General features: G+C 45.8%; 1 protein-coding gene across 1 annotated transcript in view; it reads right to left on the bottom strand.

Moving 5' to 3' along the window:
- Positions 1-20423, bottom strand: part of ttn.2 (titin, tandem duplicate 2) — a 195375-nt gene that overhangs the window by 7661 nt on the left and 167291 nt on the right. Inside the window, exons 217-251 of the mRNA XM_054786449.1 lie at positions 18779-19366; positions 18386-18688; positions 18014-18310; positions 17609-17896; positions 17207-17506; positions 16914-17065; positions 16592-16742; positions 16184-16483; positions 13333-15099; positions 12956-13249; positions 12584-12871; positions 12188-12487; positions 10857-11191; positions 8943-10674; positions 8550-8852; positions 8156-8467; positions 7732-8022; positions 7270-7569; positions 6888-7029; positions 6641-6804; positions 6249-6551; positions 5869-6150; positions 5194-5787; positions 4801-5091; positions 4395-4694; positions 3945-4247; positions 3460-3762; positions 3105-3373; positions 2701-3016; positions 2278-2583; positions 1878-2177; positions 1221-1796; positions 832-1137; positions 343-725; positions 19-229 (exon numbers count right to left, since the gene is read on the bottom strand). Coding sequence (XP_054642424.1) covers positions 19-229; positions 343-725; positions 832-1137; positions 1221-1796; positions 1878-2177; positions 2278-2583; positions 2701-3016; positions 3105-3373; positions 3460-3762; positions 3945-4247; positions 4395-4694; positions 4801-5091; positions 5194-5787; positions 5869-6150; positions 6249-6551; positions 6641-6804; positions 6888-7029; positions 7270-7569; positions 7732-8022; positions 8156-8467; positions 8550-8852; positions 8943-10674; positions 10857-11191; positions 12188-12487; positions 12584-12871; positions 12956-13249; positions 13333-15099; positions 16184-16483; positions 16592-16742; positions 16914-17065; positions 17207-17506; positions 17609-17896; positions 18014-18310; positions 18386-18688; positions 18779-19366 — 13650 coding nt within the window. The remainder of the gene's footprint in view (positions 1-18; positions 230-342; positions 726-831; positions 1138-1220; positions 1797-1877; positions 2178-2277; positions 2584-2700; positions 3017-3104; positions 3374-3459; positions 3763-3944; positions 4248-4394; positions 4695-4800; positions 5092-5193; positions 5788-5868; positions 6151-6248; positions 6552-6640; positions 6805-6887; positions 7030-7269; positions 7570-7731; positions 8023-8155; positions 8468-8549; positions 8853-8942; positions 10675-10856; positions 11192-12187; positions 12488-12583; positions 12872-12955; positions 13250-13332; positions 15100-16183; positions 16484-16591; positions 16743-16913; positions 17066-17206; positions 17507-17608; positions 17897-18013; positions 18311-18385; positions 18689-18778; positions 19367-20423) is intronic.

The raw sequence follows: 20423 nt of genomic DNA, 5'->3' as shown, positions 1-20423 counted from the left end.
AGCAACATGAATGTCTACCTTCCACTTCCAGGTTTGCAGTGGTGGAGATGGATCCTCCAGAGTTGGTTGCTCTGACTTGATAGACTGTGGCATCACTCTCATCAGCAGCAGTGATGACCAGTTGGTAATAACCTCCTTTGAATTCCTGGGCTTTAATTTTGGTTCCATCTGCCTGGATCTCCTTACCACTTCTATACCATTTCACCACAGGCTTGGGATGGCCCACAACCTTCACATAAAAGGAAAAAGGAAATTAGATGTCATTCGTCATCATGGATGTTAACTGTATGAAAGACAAGATACAGTTCCTGTAAAGGGATGTATGAATGGAGTGATAAACACCTTGGTAACAAAGGTGGCATTTGCATGGTATTTGACTGTCATGTCTCGGATCTCTTCTCTGAATGCAGGAGCTCGCAGAGACTGGTCAGACTTTGGAATAATAGGCTCAGAGATGTCGCTCCAGTCACTCTCTCCACCCACATTCTCACACTTGACACGGAACTCATACTCAAAGCCTTCTATCAAGCCTGTGACCTCGTAGCTGGTCTCCACGATCTTCTTACTGATAACTGACATCCACTTGTTCTGTTTCTTCTCACGTTTCTCCAGGTAGTAACCAGAGATTTTAGCTCCACCATCACTGCTTGGTGACTTCCAGCAGACAACACAAGAGTCTTTGGTAGAACTGACAATGAAGGGCTGCTGTGGGATGCCAGGTTTTTCTGAGACACAAATATAAATACCCGAATAAGTTAAAAGCATACAAATAATTATTTTATACTATATTGAGGCTTCTCCCTTGTTTGTGCATACATAAACCTGACTCACCGAATGGACTCTTGATGATCACTACTGATGGAATCTCCAGAGGCTCGCTGACACCGTATTGATTCTGAGCAGAAACCCGGAAGTAGTAACCGGCACTCTCAATGAGGTTGGGTACTCGACATGTGGTTCCAGAGACAGAAGAAGACACAAGGTGCCACAGCTCTCCCTCTTTGGCCATGCGTTTCTCCACGATGTAGTTGGTGATCATGGAGCCGCCGTCATCTTTGGGAGCCTTCCAGCTGATAATGACGGAGCTCTTGAGCAGACCTTCAACCACCAATGGGCCCTCCGGGATACATGGCTTATCTGGGTCAATCCAAACAGACAGTTTTAAGTTTGTAAACGCTCACTGTTACTGAAAACTAACAAAAGCAAAATCGTCACATTACCTTGGATTTCAACCCGTAATACAGTGTCAACGGTTCCGAACTTGTTGCTCAGCTGCACTTTGTAACGGCCAGCGTTGGTCTTCCTTTGAACGTTCCTCACCACCAGGTGGGTGTAGCTCTCTGTGTTTTCAATAATCACGTTCTCAGATGTGTTCAGAGGCTTCTTGCCATAGAACCACATAATCTGGGGAATTGGACGGCCAATGTAGACGACGTGGAGGCGGAGGCTGGTGCCAGCTCCAGCATAGTACTTCTCTTTCAGTGGGAAGCCAGGGTGCAACTGAGGTGCTGCCTGTAGCCGGAGTTTGCCGCTGGTCTCAATCTCTCCAGCTTCATTGATGGCTCTGCAGGTGTACAGACCCTCGTCTTCCTGCTCATCTGTCAGGATGCTGAGAGAGTGGTTGCGTCCGTCTGAGCTCATCTTGTACTTGCGGCTCTGGATCAGTTCCTTGCCATAGCGGTACCACTTGATCTCAGGCAGAGGTCTGCCGATGATGCAGCAGGACAGAGTGCCAGACTCTCCAAGCTTGGTTGTTACATCCTGGATGTCTTCCTTCAAAGCTGGAGTCTCGCCAACTGCAAATCATCAAAAAAAATATTTCAATGAGTGCAGGAGACACATTTGGTGTTGAGTGGTAAGATGAAAAAGACACTTACCGCTCAACTTAGTCTTGATGCCCATGGGGGTGCGACGAGGCCTACTGAATCCAGTTTCGTTTTCTGCAAAGATTCTGAACTCGTACTCTGTTGCCTCCATCAGGCCACCCATGGTGAACTGACGGTCTTTAGAGCGCTCTTTATTGCACTTCTTCCAGGCACTTTCACCGGCCTGCCTGAACTCAATCCAGTAACCCAGGATCTCCTTGCCCCCATCAAAATCGGGACGCAGCCAGTGGATGGTTATGCAGTCTTTTGTGACAGATATAATGTCAATCTCTCCTGGTGGGCTGGGTGTGTCTGCAAAGTCACACAGGAGATGGTTAAGATGTCATCAATGAATTAATCCACACAATAATGATGATTTATCTGATTGCACCATAATGTGGAATTGACTCACCAAATGGATCTTTGCAGAGCACCGACTCAGAAGCAGGGCCTGGCTCACTCTGTCCGATGTCGTTCTGAGCAACAACTCTGAACATGTACTGCGCATCGGGGATAAGGCCAGTGATGTTGTACATGGTGGTGGTGATGTGAGTCTTGTTGTGGCGAACCCACTTCTCTGTCGAAACCTCCCTCCTCTCAACAAAGTATCCTGTGACACGGGAGCCACCATCGTCACGGGGCCGGGCCCAGGACAGAGACACAGAGGACTTAGCCACTTCCATGATCTCTGGAGGATTGCTAGGCGCCTCCGGTGGGCCTGTAGATGAATACCATCAACAGGGGACATACTGTTAGAATGCCCTTTGCTGACTGACACTGGCATGTCTATATACCTCATATGATTTTGAGCATTGTAGAAACCATCGGTACTCACATAGTGGTGTCTTTGGTATGGCAGACTCCTCAGACTTTAGAGCCCGGCTCACACCAAACTGGTTCTCAGCTGAGACCCTGAAGTGGTACTGCACATTTTCTTTAAGGCCTTTCACGACCAGGGAGTTCTCTGTGACCCGAGCATCCACTGTGTACCAAGCAGCCTTGGGGACTTCTCGCCTCTCTACGATGTATCCCAGGAGGTCAGAGCCACCGTCGTCTGACGGGGGCCTCCAGCTGACTCGAATTGATCTGGCCTGAATGTCATCAAACTCCAGAGGTCCCTCTGGAGCATCAGGACGGCCAATTACCTTCACCTAAAGACATACAGACATACACATTGTCATGATACTTTCTATACAAGCAGGGTTTCACTTGACTAACAATGTCAGATGAACAGATTACCTTTATGTACACAGCTTTTCTGCCACATTTGTTTTCCAACACCAGGTCGTAGGTACCCGTGTCGTCCTTGTGTGCCTCCTTGATGACTAGCTCTGTTATGTCATCATGGGTGGCAATCATGGCCCTGTGGGAGATATCCCGGCCGTCTTTGGTCCATTTGCAGGTAGGAATGGGTTTACCCTTGATGGGTACAGACAGGCAGATGACTCCTCCTTGCCGCACTACATAGCCTTCTTCATATTTAGAATCAAGCTCATATTCAGGATAATCTAAAGAGGACATTTTGGTTAGACAGATCACTGCAAATGTCTAATGTGTATTTCAGCCTACATATGACAAAATTTAGTTATCTTACTGAGCATCTCCTGGACTTTAACCACCCCAGGAATCTCTGCAGCTTCTCCAGTGCCACCAGCATTACAGGCAATGACTCTGAACTTGTATTCAGCACCCTGGGGCATATGTGTCAGTGTGTACTCGCACATCTTGGTGGGTGTCGTGTTGCACAGGGTCCACTCCACCTGATCCGCTTTCTGCATCTCAATCAGGTAACCAGTGACAATAGAGCCACCTTCCTCCTCAGGAGGTAGCCAGGCCAGAGACACAGAAGTTCTGGTAGTGTCTGTGACTCTTGGCTGAATTGGAGGACCTGGTGGTTCTTTTTAACAATGGAAAGTACATCTAGTGTCAGATTGATCCAAACTGGATAAAGGGCAAGTAAGTCAATTTGCGTAATGCTAAATATCAAAATAACTTGTAATGAGTTTTAAGTGTTGGTATAGGTTAATTAATGTTACATTTGCACATAAAATCATGTACTTAAATAAGAACATTGTATACCTATGGGGTCCATGGCAACAGTGATAGGAGAGCTCTCGCTGGGTTTGCCTGTTCCTCTGGAGTTAATGGCAGTGACTCGGTGCTCATACTCTAGGCCTTCAATCAGACCAGAAGAACGATACCGAGTCATAGTAACAGGGTTCTTGTTGATCCTCAGCCATCTATCAGAACGTGGTTCCTTGCGCTCAATGATATAGCCAGCTATGGTTGAGCCTCCGTTGTCCTCTGGCGGATGCCAGGTCAGGGTCATGCCCTCATGAGTAACATCAAGCACCTCTGGTCTGCTTGGCGGTCCAGGGATGGCTGCATAAGTAAACCATAAAATGGATTAGCAGTCAAACCTAATACAGACAACTGTGGATTCATCAAAGATTGCTCAGGTCCCTTTAAGAAGTGTTGTCAATCTCATAAAGACTACAAAAACAGCAACAGGAAGAGGCAGAAACTCACTTATGGTGCTCTTGCATTCCACCACTTCCGACTGCAGAAAGCCACCAACGCCAAAGCGGTTCATGGCAGCAACGCGGAACACATACTCGGTTCCCTCAGAAAGTCTGGTGAACCTGAAGCAAGGTCTTGTCACTGATTCTGAGATGGTAATCCAGCCAGGCCGGTGGGCATCACGCTGCTCCACCACATAGCCGCTGACATTTGCACCTCCATCCTTCTCTGGAGGTTCCCACCTAACCGTCACTGACACACCGTCAACCTCCACGATCTTTATGGGACCAACTGGTATGCCAGGTTTGTCTGGACAAACACATGAAGAAAATGATCACACTGCAAATATACGTATGTTGCACTTCAATTTTTAAATGCAACATTTTGATTGTGATTTGGTACCGTGTCTACTTACCAAGAATGATGACCTTGATTACTTCACTTGCCACACCAAGGGCATTCTTCACCTCTAACATATAGTCTCCTGTGTCATCAATAGTGGTCTCGCGGATAACAAGATGGGTGTATTTGCCATTGCTTTCAATTTTGATACGGTCCAAGGTGTCCTTCAGCTTTACACCACCAAAGAACCAGGAGCAGACTGGCTGTGGTTTTGCCTTAATGGGCAAGTTGAGGTCAATGGGTTTACCACGAGTTATATGGACAATCTTCTGAGGAATGCCGGTTATGTCTATCTTTGGCATCACTAGTGACAAGACAGAGGTGGCATGCATGGGTCATGTAAAATAACAAATGTGGGAAGTCTTTACATGCCTGCTGAAGTTTTAGTCTCTTTGCAGTCTCTTACCTTTGATTTCCTGGATGGTGACAGGTGTGACCATGTCCATAGGCTCACTGGTTCCTCTACCGTTACTGGCTCGGATCCTGAACAAGTACTGGTCATTCTCTGTTAGCGACTGGATGGTGTGCTGACAAATAGAGGCTTTGACAGTTGCCACAGTGCTCCACCTGTCTGAAGGCACCTTGCAGGCCTCGATAACAAAGCCCGTCAGTCTGCTGCCACCATCATGCAGTGGTTTCTCCCAGTGCAGAGTGACAGAGGACTTTGTGACATCAATGATCTGGAGGCTCAGTGGCACTGAAGGTACTTCACACACCAGCACAGCATCAGATGTCTCACAGGGCTCGCCAATGCCATAGATGTTCTCCGGCAGGACTCTGAAGAAGTAGTGCACGCCCTCCTCCAGCCCAGTGATCCTAAACAGAGTCTTTCTACACTCTGTGGTGACAGTCTTGTAAGACTTCATGCTAGCTTCACGCTTCTCTACAATGTAGTTGCTAACGTGGGCACCACCATCAATACTTGGGACGTCCCACATGATGACAACTGATTCCTTGGTATAGTCCTTCACTTTCACAGAACCTGGAGGGCCAGGAGTGTCTGCAGGAAATGAGTAGAAGAGGCAAAATCAGACTGCAATTTTCAAACTCAATTATTGCACTCAATCAGACGCCAACCCACCATATATTTTGACCAGGATCGTGGCAGTCTTCTTGCCTGATGGGTTCTCAGCCTCCACAATATATTTTCCAGAGTCATACCGGTCAACCTTCTCTACAATCAGCATGGTGTAGCTGTCTGTTGTCTCAATGTAGCCTCTGCTCTGTAGCTCCACCCCTGTCTTTCTCCAGGCCACCACTGGTGTTGGGCGACCACTAACAGTCACAAACAGTCGCAAGGTTCCTCCAGCACGAAGACAAACCGTTTTCTTCAGGTCGTCAGCTAGTTCCAGGTCAGGCATTTCTGAGAGGAAATGGTGTAGTTAAAGAGTCAGATTGCATTGCAATGGCCAAATTTAAGATAAAGTGAGTTCTCTGGGTTGCTGCTCAGCCAAGACTCACCAATTTTCTCCAGTGGCTCGGTCTCAGCGCTGGGTTCACTGAATTCTCCGGTGCCATTGTTGTTGACAGCTGCCACCCTGAATCTGTATTTCTTATTTGCAACCAGGCCAGGGGCCACATACTCATTAGTCTTAAGAGCCTTGGTGGTGGCACGGTACCACTGCTCAGAACCTTCCTCTAGGATTTCAACCACATAACCTGTGACATCTGAGCCACCGTCGTACATGGGCCTGGTCCAGATCATGCTGATACTGTGCTTGGTTGTGTCTGTGATGCGAGGCATTGATGGAGGCGCTGGGGTGTCTACAGGTGAAGAGAAGCAAAAGTTTAAATACTGTCTCAACATTCCTGAGTGCAGGTCAACAATCAAACATGAAAACAAGGAGTCTTACATGTTGGGTCTTTGCAGAGAATGTATGACGAGGCATCGCTGGGCTGGCTGTCTCCTGCCGCATTGATGGCCGTCACTCTGAACTGGTACTCACTTCCTTCCAGTAGACCAGTGATCTTTAAACGTGTATCATAGATGGTGTAAGTCTTATTGACTCGTGTCCACCTGATTTGAAAAAGGAAAGTCAAGTTGTCAAAGGATAGGGAGAATATCAGTGTTTCACAACATCAAGAATGTGTCACTTCTACCTAGTGCTGCTCTTCTCCCGTTTGTCTACGATGTAATTTTTGATCTCACTGCCTCCGTCACTTTCCGGCTTCAACCATTCGATGATGATATGTTCTTTACCCACTGTTGTGGCCTCTGGTGTGCCCGGCTGGGAGGGGAAGGCTGGAGTAGAGTCAGAGGGAGGTCAGAGTCAGAGTCACAGCAACATAATAGCAATGTCCTTTTTAGAACGTATTACTTTTTTATAACTGGATTTGCACAGTTTCTTGGCAGATTATTCTGATAACACAAGTTGATTATTTCTATCTTTTGAATGCACCTATTTGTACTAAACTAAAAACACATTAGCTGTTGGTAAAACGCTTTCTAGGTTTAAAAAAAAGTTTTGAACAGAAATCTTACTGTAAGCATTCCGAGCAATGACAGGCTCAGATTCCAGTGGAACACCAGGTCCAAACTTGTTGACTCCACGAACTCTGAAGATATACTCATTGTTCTTGATCAGCCTGGTGCTGACACATGACAAGCTCTTGCACTCAGTCTCCATGAGGACCCAGTTGAGGCGACTGGTCTCACGGCGCTCCACAATGTAATGGCTGACCGTGTCACCACCGTCCTCCAGCGGGATTTTCCAGGACACCGTGCACTTCTCCTCCGTAACTCTGCTTATCACAATCTTATCAGCTGGAGGCCCAGGAGTGTCTGATAGGTACCAAAGGATGGTTAGATCAGAGTGTACACTTGCATGAATATTACGACAAGACTTGGTTATTTATGAAAATTTTCGATGCAGGCAGCTTTATTTAGAGACATTATTTATTAAGAACCTTTGTTTAAGTGAAAAGTAAAATTTCATTGACTGACCCAGGACTTTAACGGTCACAGTAGCAGTCTTGATTCCGTTGGCATTCTTGACGGTGAGGATGTATCTGCCAGTGTCAAATCTGTCACAGTTCTTGATGACAGCCATTGCTCTAGTGCTTGTGTAGGTCAGCGAGTATTTTTCTCCCAGCTCCAGAACCTTGTCACCCTTTGACCAGTAGACGGTGGGTTCTGGTTTGCCACCAATAACACCGTCCAGGACGAGGTCAGAGCCAGCGGTGACAACAACAGTCTCACCCACCAACTTACTGTCCAGCTCTGCTTTAGGAGGAGCTGAGGCAGGAAAGAAACAATTTCATTTTACCTTAAGAACTTCAGTGTTGTTGAGAAAGAACTGAAACACAGATGCTGCTTGCGAGGAAGGCTCACGAAAACTAAAACATTCCTAATCACTTTTAGAACTTACAATATTCATCCTTGCATGTAACAGGTCCTGTGGATACGGAGGGCACACTCTGGACTCCCGCAGCATTCTTGGCAATGATGCGATATTCAAAGGTTTCGCCTTCTCCCAGGTTGGTGACTGTGAAGTAGTTCTCTGTGATGGTTGTGTAGTTGCATTTGAGCCAGCGATTGTCATCCCACTCATCAGTACTGTAGACTTTTCTCTCCACCACGTAGCCAACTATCTTGCTGCCACCGTCATTGACGGGCACAGTCCAGCACAAAGACACCGAGCAGCGAGTGATATCTGTCACTTGAGGGCTTCCAGGAGGGTCTGAGGAGTGGAGGGTAAAACAGTTTAAATTAACCTGTGACAGATTGTTTTGAATCTTGATGTCATAGGCACGTCCACTCACCAACAGGGTTGAGTGCCACCACAGGTCTGGAGGCCTCACTGGCCTTGCTAAGTCCAGCTAGGTTCATGGCATAGACTCTAAACTGGTACTCCAGACCCTCAATCAGGTTGGACACTTTGTAGTGACACTCCAGACAGGGCAGCTTGTTCTCCCTCACCCACAGAATTGTGTTCCTCTCTTTCTTTTCAATCCAGTAACCCGTCACCTTGCTGCCACCATCGGCATAGGGTACGTCCCATTTTATGCCAATGGCATTGGCAGACACTGACACCACATCTGGACGAGTTGGAGGGCTTGGAGGAACTGTAGAAGTTGATAAGAGGGATTCTTTAAGAAAATACATTTTTATTTGACATAATACATTAAGCATGTCCACATGAGATATTGACATACCAAAAGGATGTTCAATGACCACAGGAGTGCTTTCGATGGACTTGCTGACTCCAAACTTGTTCTCAGCACACACCCTGAATGTGTACTCCATATATTTGGTAAGATGAGTGACCTTGATGGTAGTTCTCTTGACACTGGAATTGACCACTTGCCAGGAGGTTGAGCCAGACTCACGCTTTTCAACTATATAATTGCTGATATCAGTACCGCCGTCATCAGAGGGCTCGGACCAGGACAATGTGCAATTCTCAGAGGAGACACCAGAAACCTCCACAGGGCCTGTCGGAGGGCTGGGTCTCCCAACGACCACCACGGTCACCGTGAAGGTTTTGACTCCTGCAGTATTCTCCAGGGTTAAGTAGTATTTGCCGCTGTCACTTCTTTTGCTGTCTTTCACCACCAGAATGGTTCTTTCCATCGTGGTTTTTATGGAAAGTCGGTCCGTCTCCTTCAATTTCATTTCTTCCAGCTTCCAGGTGACTTTGGGTGCTGGTCTGCCACTAATGGGGATGTCAATGGTGAAGGTGTTGGAGGTCTTACAGGTTATAAGCTGATTGGTGATGCTGCTGAGGTCAGCTGTGGGTTCAATGCGAGGCTCTTTGATGACCACAGAGCTGAAGGTGCCCTGAGGCTCACTAATTCCAGTGTCATTTTTGGCCTTGACTCTGAAGTCATACTCTGTGTTTTCAGTCAGACCCTCCACTAGCATCTTTAAGGACTTGGTCTCTCCGGCAACGACCCAGTGGTCTGTGAACATGGCTCTGAACTCAACTATGTAGCCTCTGATGCGGCTGCCTCCATCATGCTCAGGCTTAAGCCACACCAGCGAAGCTGTAGAATTGGTGGTATCCACCACGTCTAGTCTTTTAGGTGGGGCAGGTTCCTCTGTGGCAATGATGGGTTCTGTCATCTCATGAGGCTCCCCCTGGCCATACTGATTAACAGCAATCACTCTGAACAGGTACGGTACACCGATATCTAGACCAGTTACCCTGATCATCTGGCGAGAGCACTTGGTGCTGACTTCCTGCCAGGCCAGGCGGCTCGCTTCGCGCTTGTCCACAACATAATGGTGAATTCTGGATCCACCATCATTGCTCGGAGCATCCCACATCATGGTTAATGCGCCGCGTGTAACATCCTTGAAACTGATGATTCCCGGAGGTCCGGGTGTGTCCAGCACTTTGACAGTGAACGTGATGGATCTGCGTCCGCTGTTGTTTTCCAAGGAGAGTGTGTATTTTCCAGCTTCATACCGCGTGCAGCCCTCGATGGTCAGAGTCGAGTAGGAATCTGTCGTGTTGACATCAGCCATCACTGGCAGTTCACTATCTACTCTGGACCAGGTGGCGAGAGGTGATGGTTTGCCACGGAAGGCAACATGAAGGGAGACAGTGCCACCATTTTTCACAGTGTGTGTCTGCTTAAAGTTGGCATCAATGTCGATCTCAGGAGATGTTAGCCTATCCAAAGCCTGCACGGCATTGGGCATCACTGAGGATTCACCTTCCCCAGACCCGTTTACAGCACTGACCCTAAACTTGTAGAGCTCACCGGGAACCAGGCCCTTAGCGGTGTACCGGGTGTGGATGCAAATCTGACTATTTACCCGATGCCACTCTTCAAGACTGGCCTTGCACATGTCAATATTGTAGCCGATGACTGGCAGGCCACCATCAAAGACTGGCTTGGTCCATTCCAAGGTGACAGAGGATTTGGTGGAATCAATAACCTGATTGACAGAAAAGAGACAGTAAACAATTACTCCAAGAATAAATAAAAATTATGATTGACTCGCAGTTTTTTTCTCTTTCTGCCATATTTGAGAAACATTTCTTCATCGTTTGTTAATGATTTTGTTTTGATCATAATCATGTCCAAGTTTAGTTATATGTGGTGTTCAAGCCAACCTACCTTGATGACTGTGGGGGCACTGGGAGGACTGGTTGGCTCTTTGCATTTGAAGAGCCTGGAGGTGCCACTGGCTGGTCCGACACCGGCACCGTTCTCAGCCATGACACGGAACTCATACTCATTGCCCTCAGTGAGATTGGTGACCCTGTGCCTGAGCTCTGCAATGGGCCTCTTTGAAGAGACCTTTACCCAGTGCAGACTCTTCTTCTCACGTCTCTCCAAAATGTAGTGCTTGATCTCATTCCCACCATCTGATTTCGGCCTGGTCCAGCACAGGGTGATGCTGTCACCTGTCACATGTGTAGCATCTGGGATACCAGGAGCCTCAGGCACAGCTGGGTAAAGTATGAGAAAAAATAATTAGGCTGAGCGTGGGAGCTAAAATTGTATTACATTATCATACGGAAAAACAGAACTCCAGAATCACTGTCATTAAAGTCTGAATTCGATTTTACTGGCTTTCAGACACATTTAACAACAAAAAATAGGTATACGGTGGCATCCGTTTAAGTTGGTTCTTTTTATGTCAACAACCTGTCTACGTTGACCTACTCGTCAAGTTCTGGTCCACCGTGTTCTACTTATTACTAAAAAGTGCCCATGTGCCGACATCAACATACATGGTCGACTGCTTTTGTCGGCATAAAATGTTAGACCCAAAGGGGTACTTTATATGGACAATTCTGTCCGTTAATATCGATATGTTGCAGCGTTGTTACCTTCTCATTATTGCAAAGCAGCATGAAACGATAACAGTAACATAAACTACTGTCTAGTTACATAGCGTAATGCTAACGTGCACACAGTGACTTCCTGATCAATGCAAAGTAAGGTCAAAATAAAGCATGACAGTATTAACTTGCATTCTACCACGTCAAATGACAAAATTCACCCATTAATTTTTTTATTTCAAGTTGACATACGGTTACTAATAAAATAACCTAACTCAACCGAACCTAACATTAGCCACCGAAAGAAAGATTTGCGCATGTACGAAACTTTTATTGTCATTGTAATCAAGACATACAACAAAATTAGCGGAGTAGCCCTTTTAGACAAGAGTATAAAATATCATATGACAACAGAAGAATCAAAATCAAATGACAGAAAACTATGTGAACAAATAAAAAAAAATCATTCATTATCTCTCACTCCTCTCTCCGGTGAAAGTCACAATAAATGTGCAAACTACGGCTGTTTTCAATTTTGGTTATGTAAGTGTCAGTCAGCCAGTCTGAGGGGCAGCGACATAAATGGGTTCCACTTTATAATGGTGGGAAATGGTGTTTGTGATCGTTCGCCAATCTCCAGTCGTCATATACTGTACTTACTGTACTGCATCTGTGCAAAGATTGGAACAGAGTCGAGTGATTTTCCAACACCAAACTTGTTGACAGCAGAGATTCTGAACTGGTACTCGTTGCCCTTGATGAGGTTGGTGGCGTTGAATGAGCAGGCTTTGCACTTGGAGGTGACCATTGCCCAGGAAATCCTAGATGTCTCCCTCTTCTCAACTACGTAGTGTGTAATGGCGGCACAACCATCATTCTCTGGAGGGTTCCACCATACTGTGCACTTCTCAGCTGTGATGCCAGTGAAACGGATGGGACCCTCAACAGGCCCAGGGGTATCTGGAAAGACACAAAATACAGTATAAGATAGTTACAAAAATAACTGACTGGATTACATGCCAATTAAGAGGAGCATCATCATGAGGATTTAGTTACCTTGAACTCTGACATTGACATCAGCTTTCTTGGCACCAGAGCTGTTCTTGGCCTCCACAGTGTAGATGCCACGGTGGTTCCTGTTTGCATCACGAATAAACAGGCTGCTTGCACCAATACCAGTTGTAATCTCAATGTCGATCGTGGTCCTCTTGTCGATTTCTTTTCCATCCTTGTACCAGGAAACATGGGGTACTGGACGACCAGTGATGTTACAGCTGAGCTTGACATTCTCTCCAGCTCGCAGCGTCAGCACCTGGTCTGGGGACCACTCAATCTCAGGAGAAACTAGAAATTCAGAAATAACTCATGAGGACTTGCAATCTGAGTTTTGATCAGCTTTAGATTTCTTTTCAGTGATAGAACACTTACTGCTCTCATCTTTTGTCATGATATAGCCGGAAGAGTTGGACGGTGGACTGACAGTGCCCACAGCATTCCGGGCAATCACCCTAAATTCAAATCTGTCTCCAGCTGACAGACCGGTCACAGTAAACTGAGTCTCACTGATATCTGTGAAGTTGCACCGCAGCCACTTCCCTCTGCCTTGGCGCCTCTCCACGCTGTAAGCCACAATCTTGCTACCGCCATCCCTCTTGGGAATGTCCCACGTCAACGTGACAGAGTCTCTAGTCACATCGATGCACACTGGGGTGCCAGGTGGATCTAAAGATGATTCACCAAAATGCTGGTTCAAATGTTGATTTGACAATCTAACATATCGATAAACTTGTTTTACATCTACTTACCAACAGGAGCTATAGCGAGAGCATGTTTGCTCTGTTCGCTAACAGGGCTGAGTCCAGCATTGTTCTCTGCATAGACTCTGAAAGAGTACTCCAGCCCTTCCATAAGGCTGATGATCCTGTACTCTCTGTTGGAGATAATGGTGGAGTTCACCTTCTGCCACAGGAGACTGTTCCTGTCCTTTTTCTCAATGTGGTAACCAAGAATGGGGGATCCACCATCAAAATCTGGAGCGTCCCACCTGATGGTCATACCGTCGCTGGTAATGTTGTAGGCCACAGGCTTTCCTGGAGTTCCTGGAGGTTTGTACTGATGCTGGGCGACAATTTCTGTGGAGTTAAGTGCTTCACTGACCCCATATTTGTTCTCTGCACGAACTCTGAACTGATATATGGTTCCCTTGACGAGGTTAGGAATCTTGAAGGTAGTTCTGACCACACTAGAACAGACCATCTTCCAGTTGGCCTGGGAAGTCTCACGCTTCTCCACACTGTAGCAGGTAATTTCACCACCGCCATCCTCCTTGGGCTCATCCCAAGAGATGATAATACTCTGGGCTTTGATTTCATCAAAACGGATGGGACCAATAGGCACGGATGGGGGTCCCAAAATGATCACATTGATGTCAAAGTAGTTCTTGACAGCTCTGTTGTCCAGAACTAAGGTGTACTGGCCAGCATGGTCCTTCTTGGCTCCTCTGACTGTAACCGCTGTCTTGTTGTCAGTGGTCCTGAAGCGGACCTTCTCACTTTCCTTCAGAGGCAAATTATCTTTCAGCCAGCTGATTGTAGGCCTTGGTTTTCCCTTGAAGGGCAGCTCAATGTGGATGTTCTGGCCAACACGAACAGCAAGCTCTCCATTGGGGTAGTCACAGAGGTTGGCCTCAGGTGGAATAACGAAGTCCATCACTGTGATTGGACCAATTTGGGAGAAGTCACTGTTGCCCTTCTCATTCTTGGCGAACACTCTGAAGTTCATTTCTGCATTCTCCTTAAGATCTGTCACCTCACAAGTACAGCGCTTGCAAGTTGCAGCCAAGATCCAGGTGAGGCGATCCTCAGTTCTCTTTTCAATTATGTATTCAGTAATGTGGCTTCCGCCATCATGGTCGGGCCTGGTCCACTGCAGGGTAATAGAGGTCTTTGTCGAGTCAAGCATTACCAAGTTTTTAACTGCTCCTGGGGTCTCTGTGGCTCTGACTGGCTCAGAAGTCTCACAAGTGTCACCCACACCAAACTCGTTTTCAGCAGACACACGGAAGAAGTAAGCAACATCCTCTTCTAGGGCTGACACCTTGTATGTTGTATTGGCACACTCATCAGTAATCACCTGGTAAGCTTTCATGGTGGATGCCTTCTTCTCAACAATGTATTTGGTGACGGGGGAACCACCATCAATTAGAGGGGCCTCCCAGCTCAGTGTCAGTTTTCCTCTTGTGACATTTTTAATCATTAACTTTTGGCAGGTGGATGGACTGTCCAGAACCTTCAGGGACACTGTCATGATCTTAGGTTCTCCCACACCATTCTCAATCTCCAGCAAGTACTTCCCGCAGTCATTGCGGGTAACCTTAGGAATGAGAAGGGTGGTGGCAGACTCAGTGCTGGTGATGGTATAGCGGTTGTCAGCAGCCATGTTACGGTCACCACGGCGCCAGGTGACACTGGGGGTAGGGCGTCCTTTCAGAGGAATAAACACTTCCACGTCACGTCCGGCTCTGGCAGTATACTGGGTCGTCATGGGAATGTCTAGATCCACATCAGCCTCCTCTGTTGGAGAAAAGTTTCACGCAAAGATATGAAGAGAAGTGAACATACAAAATATACTAAACAAAAATAATGCAATACTCTTACTGCTTTTGTCGCCCATTGTCATGAGCTGAAATGCCATCTAAATCTGTGGTAGTGAGCATTCATAATTCATAATTCATCCACCTCACAGGAGTAGCATATAAAGATGCTGATTAGATAGCATGATTATTGCAAAGGTGTGCTTTAGGTTGGCCACAATAAAAGGCTACTCAAAAATGTGCAGCAGTTTAAGTGTATTTGGGGAGTGTTTGGGGGATCCAAAAACCAGTATTGAGTGTGACCACCATTTGCCTCAAATACTGTATACGCCGATCCAGAGCAACCCAAACATGCTCAATAAATGACATGTCCAGTGAGTATGCTGTCCTGTGTTGCGGCTCGAGTTGCCCACGGTGAGTGGGGGTTATGGTATGGGCAGGCATGTGTGATGGACAACAAACACAGGTGCATTATATTGATGGAATTTTGAATGAACAGCGATACCGTGACGAGGTCCTGAGGCCCATTGTTGTGCCATTCATTCACGTCCATCACCCCGTGTTACAGCATGACAATGCATGGATGTCGTAAGGATTTGTTCACAATTCCTGGAAGCTGAAAATATTCCAATTCTTGCATGGCCAACATACTCAACAGACATGTCATCCATTGAGCATGTTTGGGATGCTCTGGATCGGTGTATGAGGTACTTGAGGAAAATAGTGGTCACACCAGATATTGCCTGGTCTTCGGACCCCTCGGAAACCCCAAATACGGTTTAACTGCACATTTTGGAGTGGCCTTATATTGTGGCCAACCTAAGTCACACATGTGCAGTAGTCATGCTGTCTAATTAGCATCTTGATATGCCACACCCGTGAGAGAAATAGGCTTAATGTGTACAAAGAAAAAGTTTTAAATCTTTGAGTTCGGCTCATCAAAAATGGGAGCAAAAGCAAAAGTGTGGCATTTATCATTTTGTTGATTGTACAAACATAAAAATAAGGACACATGCAGAACTTAGCATCTAGAAATACGTGGGATGACTTATGAGGACACAAACCCAAGATATCTTTGGCTTGCACAGGCTGGTACATCTTGATATCCTCTCCTTTGCCCTTGCAATTGACAGCCGACACTCTGAAGAAGTAGTATGTTGCAGGTTTAAGATGAGACACCACATACTCGCAGGTCTTAACCTGCGGATTGACCGTCACCCATTCTCTTTCCTCTGTGTTCATTTGCTCCAAAACGTAGTGTGTGATTTCACTGCCACCATCATAAACAGGCTTCTCCCATCCAAGAGTGATTGAGGTCTTTGTGGAGTCTACCACACGCAGTTTGGATGGTTCTCCAGGAAGATCTAGAAATAAACATAATTTCTATTAGGTAGCAGTGCAACTGAAATTTTCAGCGTTCATTATGTGGTCATAAAAGCTTTAGAAGACGTCATGAGAAGTTCAGAAGATACCTATCGGGTCGTAGGCCATGTAGAGATCAGAGGCCTCAGAGTAGTTTCCGGCTCCAGCCTTGTTGACCGCGCATACTCTGTACTGGTACTCATTGTTCTCAACAAGGTTAGTGACCTTCTGCCTGGTGTCTCTGATAGTGCCTTTCACCACCTTCACAATAAAAGATGATCAGCCATTATCTTTGCAGGTGTCACAACTGATTAGAAGCATATGAATGAACAGAATAAGATTTTCATTGCATGGTATAACTGCTGTTTTACCATGCACATGACAATAAAACTCTCTTGAATCTTGAATCATAGGACTAATCCCTAAACTGACCTTGAACCACTGCAGACTCTTCTTTTCCCTTTTCTCAAGGTAGTATCCATCAATGTCACTGCCTCCATCCAGAGCTGGTCTTTCCCAAATTACTGTCATGGTTGACTTGGTGATCATGGTGACTTTAGGTTTGGATGGTTCACTGGGAGGCACTGTCAAAACGATCAGGTGATCATATTAAATGAGGTGATCTCTCATACATCTTGTAACATTATGTGCTCCACTAGTATTATTTATTCTGTTGATATATGAAATTAAAATAAAAGGTATGAAGGTAATATGTTGTTTCCTACCAAAGGCATTCTTGGCAATGATGGCCTCAGACTCCAGAGGGTCTCCGATGCCATATTTGTTGACACCTCGGACTCTGAAGATGTACTCGTTGCCCTGGATGAGCCTGGGCACGTTCACAATGCAGTCAACTAGTTTCTCTGAGACGATGGACCACATGACTCTGCTGGTCTCCCTCTTTTCTACAATGTAATGTGTTACCATGGCACCTCCCTCATCAGCAGGAGGAGACCACATGATTGTGATGTTGTCAGCTGTGACCTTCTTAAATTGAATCTCTCCATCAGGAGGCCCTGGCCTGTCTAGAAATTGGAAGGACGGGACAATTCATTTTGCGATCAACAGTGAGGATTGCTTCATTTGAAACATGCTGTTGTTTTTCAAAGGAACACATTTTTAAGTACCTTGGATAAGCAATCTGACAAGGGCACAAGTTGATCCCAGGGAGTTCTTCACCTTGACCTCATATGTGCCAGAATTCAGGCGAGCTGTTTCCCTCAAGAACAAACTTGTGGACTCAAATGTGTGTTTAAAGGAGAGCTGGGCGCTTGGTTTGAGTTCTCTTCCATCCTTCAGCCACTCGATGGTGGGAGCAGGCTTGGCAGTGATGTTAAACTTAAGTTCAATGTTTGAGCCTGCCTTGTGCTTCACCTCGTTTAAGTACTCTGGAGGTATTTCAATCTCTGGAGCACCTGCATTACATGTTACAAAAATGGATGGTTGAGCTTAAACAGCAAGAGTCCACATACATGTTTTTATTGTGTAAACATGGACAAAGAGTATTTTGTTCTCAATTGAGTTTTACGTACCAAAAGTGTCGACGCATGTGGCGGGTCCAGCTGTCATGGACGGATTACTCACTGAGCCAACAGCATTCTTGGCCATCACTCTGAACTCATAGGTCTCATCCTGGGTTAGGCCAGTCACAGTGTAGCGGGTGTCAGTGATATCGGTGAGGTTTGCCTTGAACCACCTTCCATTTACTCCCTCCTTCTTTTCAACCATGTAGCCTGTGATCTTGGAGCCTCCATCATAGTTGGGCTTCTGCCAGTCAAGGCTAATGGAGTTCTTGGTGATATCACTGATGCGCAGATTGGTGGGTGGCTCTGCAGAAAGATCGTCAGCCCTCATAAGTGACTGTTTTGGACACAATATACACTGTTTCAATTCTACCAACTTACCACAGGCATCAATAGCCAGTACTGCATCTGAAACCGTGCTGAATTCACCGACTCCAGCAGCATTCTCAGCTGCCACCTTGAACTCATAAATGAGACCAGCGTGGATGTTTGTGACCTTAAAGTGTGTGGCACGGATCACCATTCTGTTCACTCGCTGCCACAGGAGGCTATTCCTGTCTTTCATCTGGAGATGGTAACCAAACACATCGCTGCCTCCATCTGACTTGGGCTCCTTCCAAGCAACTGTGAGGGTTTCCCTGGTCACAGCAGTGATCTCTGGAGTCGACGGAGCTTCAGGGACAGCTGCAGAATGATGAGGGTAATTTTATTGTTAATATTTAAAAAAAAAGAAAATGTTGAGATTAGACTGAGTCAATGGCCATAACCACTTACTATAAGGAAGGCTGACAGTGACAGGTGGTGAGTCAATATGCTCACTGACTCCATATCTGTTCTCAGCCCTAATCCTGAACTGGTACTCCAGGCCTGTTGTAAGCTTCATGATCTTCATGGTACAGCGAGCGACAGCAGAGGAGACATCTGTCCAGTTGGCTGTAGTGGTCTCTCTCTTCTGGAGGATGTAGTTTGTGATGGGGCTGCCACCATCATAAGCCGGTGGGAGCCACTTCAGGCTCACGCTGTCCTCTGTGACATCAAACAGCTCCAAAGGTCCCAGGGGAATGCTGGGCCTGTCCAGAACCACAATGTTGATGAAGGACTTGGTGGTTCCATTAGAGTTGGATGCAATAATATCATAACGTCCAGAATCTCCTGCGATGCTCTCGCGCAATGTGATCTTGATGCTGTCAGGAGTGACCTCGGAGTTGAACCTCATTGTTGACTTGAGCAGCACATTGTCCTTGGAGAGAGACACCTTAGGCAATGGCCTGCCGATAAGTGGAATCTCACATTTGAGGTTGGAGCCAGCTCTAACGTATACTGTGTTATGAGGGTAGTTCTTCATAACAACCTCAGGAGATTCTTCAAGAAATAGATAAAAAAAAGAAAGGTGGAACACTGAGTTTAATAGAATACATGAACACCAAATTCACACAGTGGTCTGTTGATCCAATTTGTATGCATTTTACCATTAAAGCTGACGAAACTGGAGAGGGAGACAATGGGGGTATATGGCGAAAGTGGCTCCACAAACCCAGGCTTTGTGCTCAAGATGCAACTCGACAAAACCTAATATCTGCAATCAGACTTAATTGGTTCCATGACGGTTATTATCAACTTACTTGGTCAAGTCCTGTTTTCGGCTTTGTGCTAAGTGCGCGTTCACATAAAAGGGGTGTTTGACGTTATATTATTCTACTTCCTCTGAAAAGTGAACCAATCCCAGCCAGTGTATTTTACAAAAAATGAATATGTAATTATTATGGAGCTTTATGAGGAGTTTGCAAAAGATTATGACTGCTAAAAGCAACACTTTCGCTGCCAATAGAGCAAGGGAGGACTACTGGCATTCCAGCATGCAGCGTGTGAATGCACAAGTTAACACTGATTATAAAAACTCTACCCTACTAGTGTTTTCATTTATAAGCGCTCAACATTGCACAACTTTGACACATTAACACTAATCCATTTAAAACTAAATACATTACAAAAACAACTTTCATTTTTTATATTATAAATTCTTTAAGTGTTTTAATCTACTATATCTCGTTGTGATCACTAGATGGCAGTGTTTTGTGTGTGACGTGTTTTGTGTGTGACGTGTTTTGCGGCGACTTTTTAAATGTTTTTCCTTTTTATAATAAAATAAAGTGTTTATATGCAGTCGATTGATGCCTCGGGAGTGTTTATTCCTCCAGCAAATATTGTAATATAAGAAGACAGGTTGAGTACTCATGCAAGGACCGCTATGACATTTACATCTGCTAACATTAATTATTAATATTTCATATTGCATTTTATTTCTAGTGCTTGCGTGAGCATATCTGGTGTATTCCCTCGGCTGAAAATTTCACTTATAGATGGATAATATCATCAGGGAATGCTCTTTAAAAAAAAAAAAATTCCATGTCCCCTCGGG

This window comes from Dunckerocampus dactyliophorus, chromosome 9 (assembly GCF_027744805.1).
Source record: "Dunckerocampus dactyliophorus isolate RoL2022-P2 chromosome 9, RoL_Ddac_1.1, whole genome shotgun sequence".
In the NCBI taxonomy this organism is placed as follows: Eukaryota; Metazoa; Chordata; class Actinopteri; order Syngnathiformes; family Syngnathidae; genus Dunckerocampus; species Dunckerocampus dactyliophorus.
The sequence above is the reverse complement of the archived record's forward strand: the minus strand, read 5'-3'. Positions and strand labels throughout refer to the sequence as shown.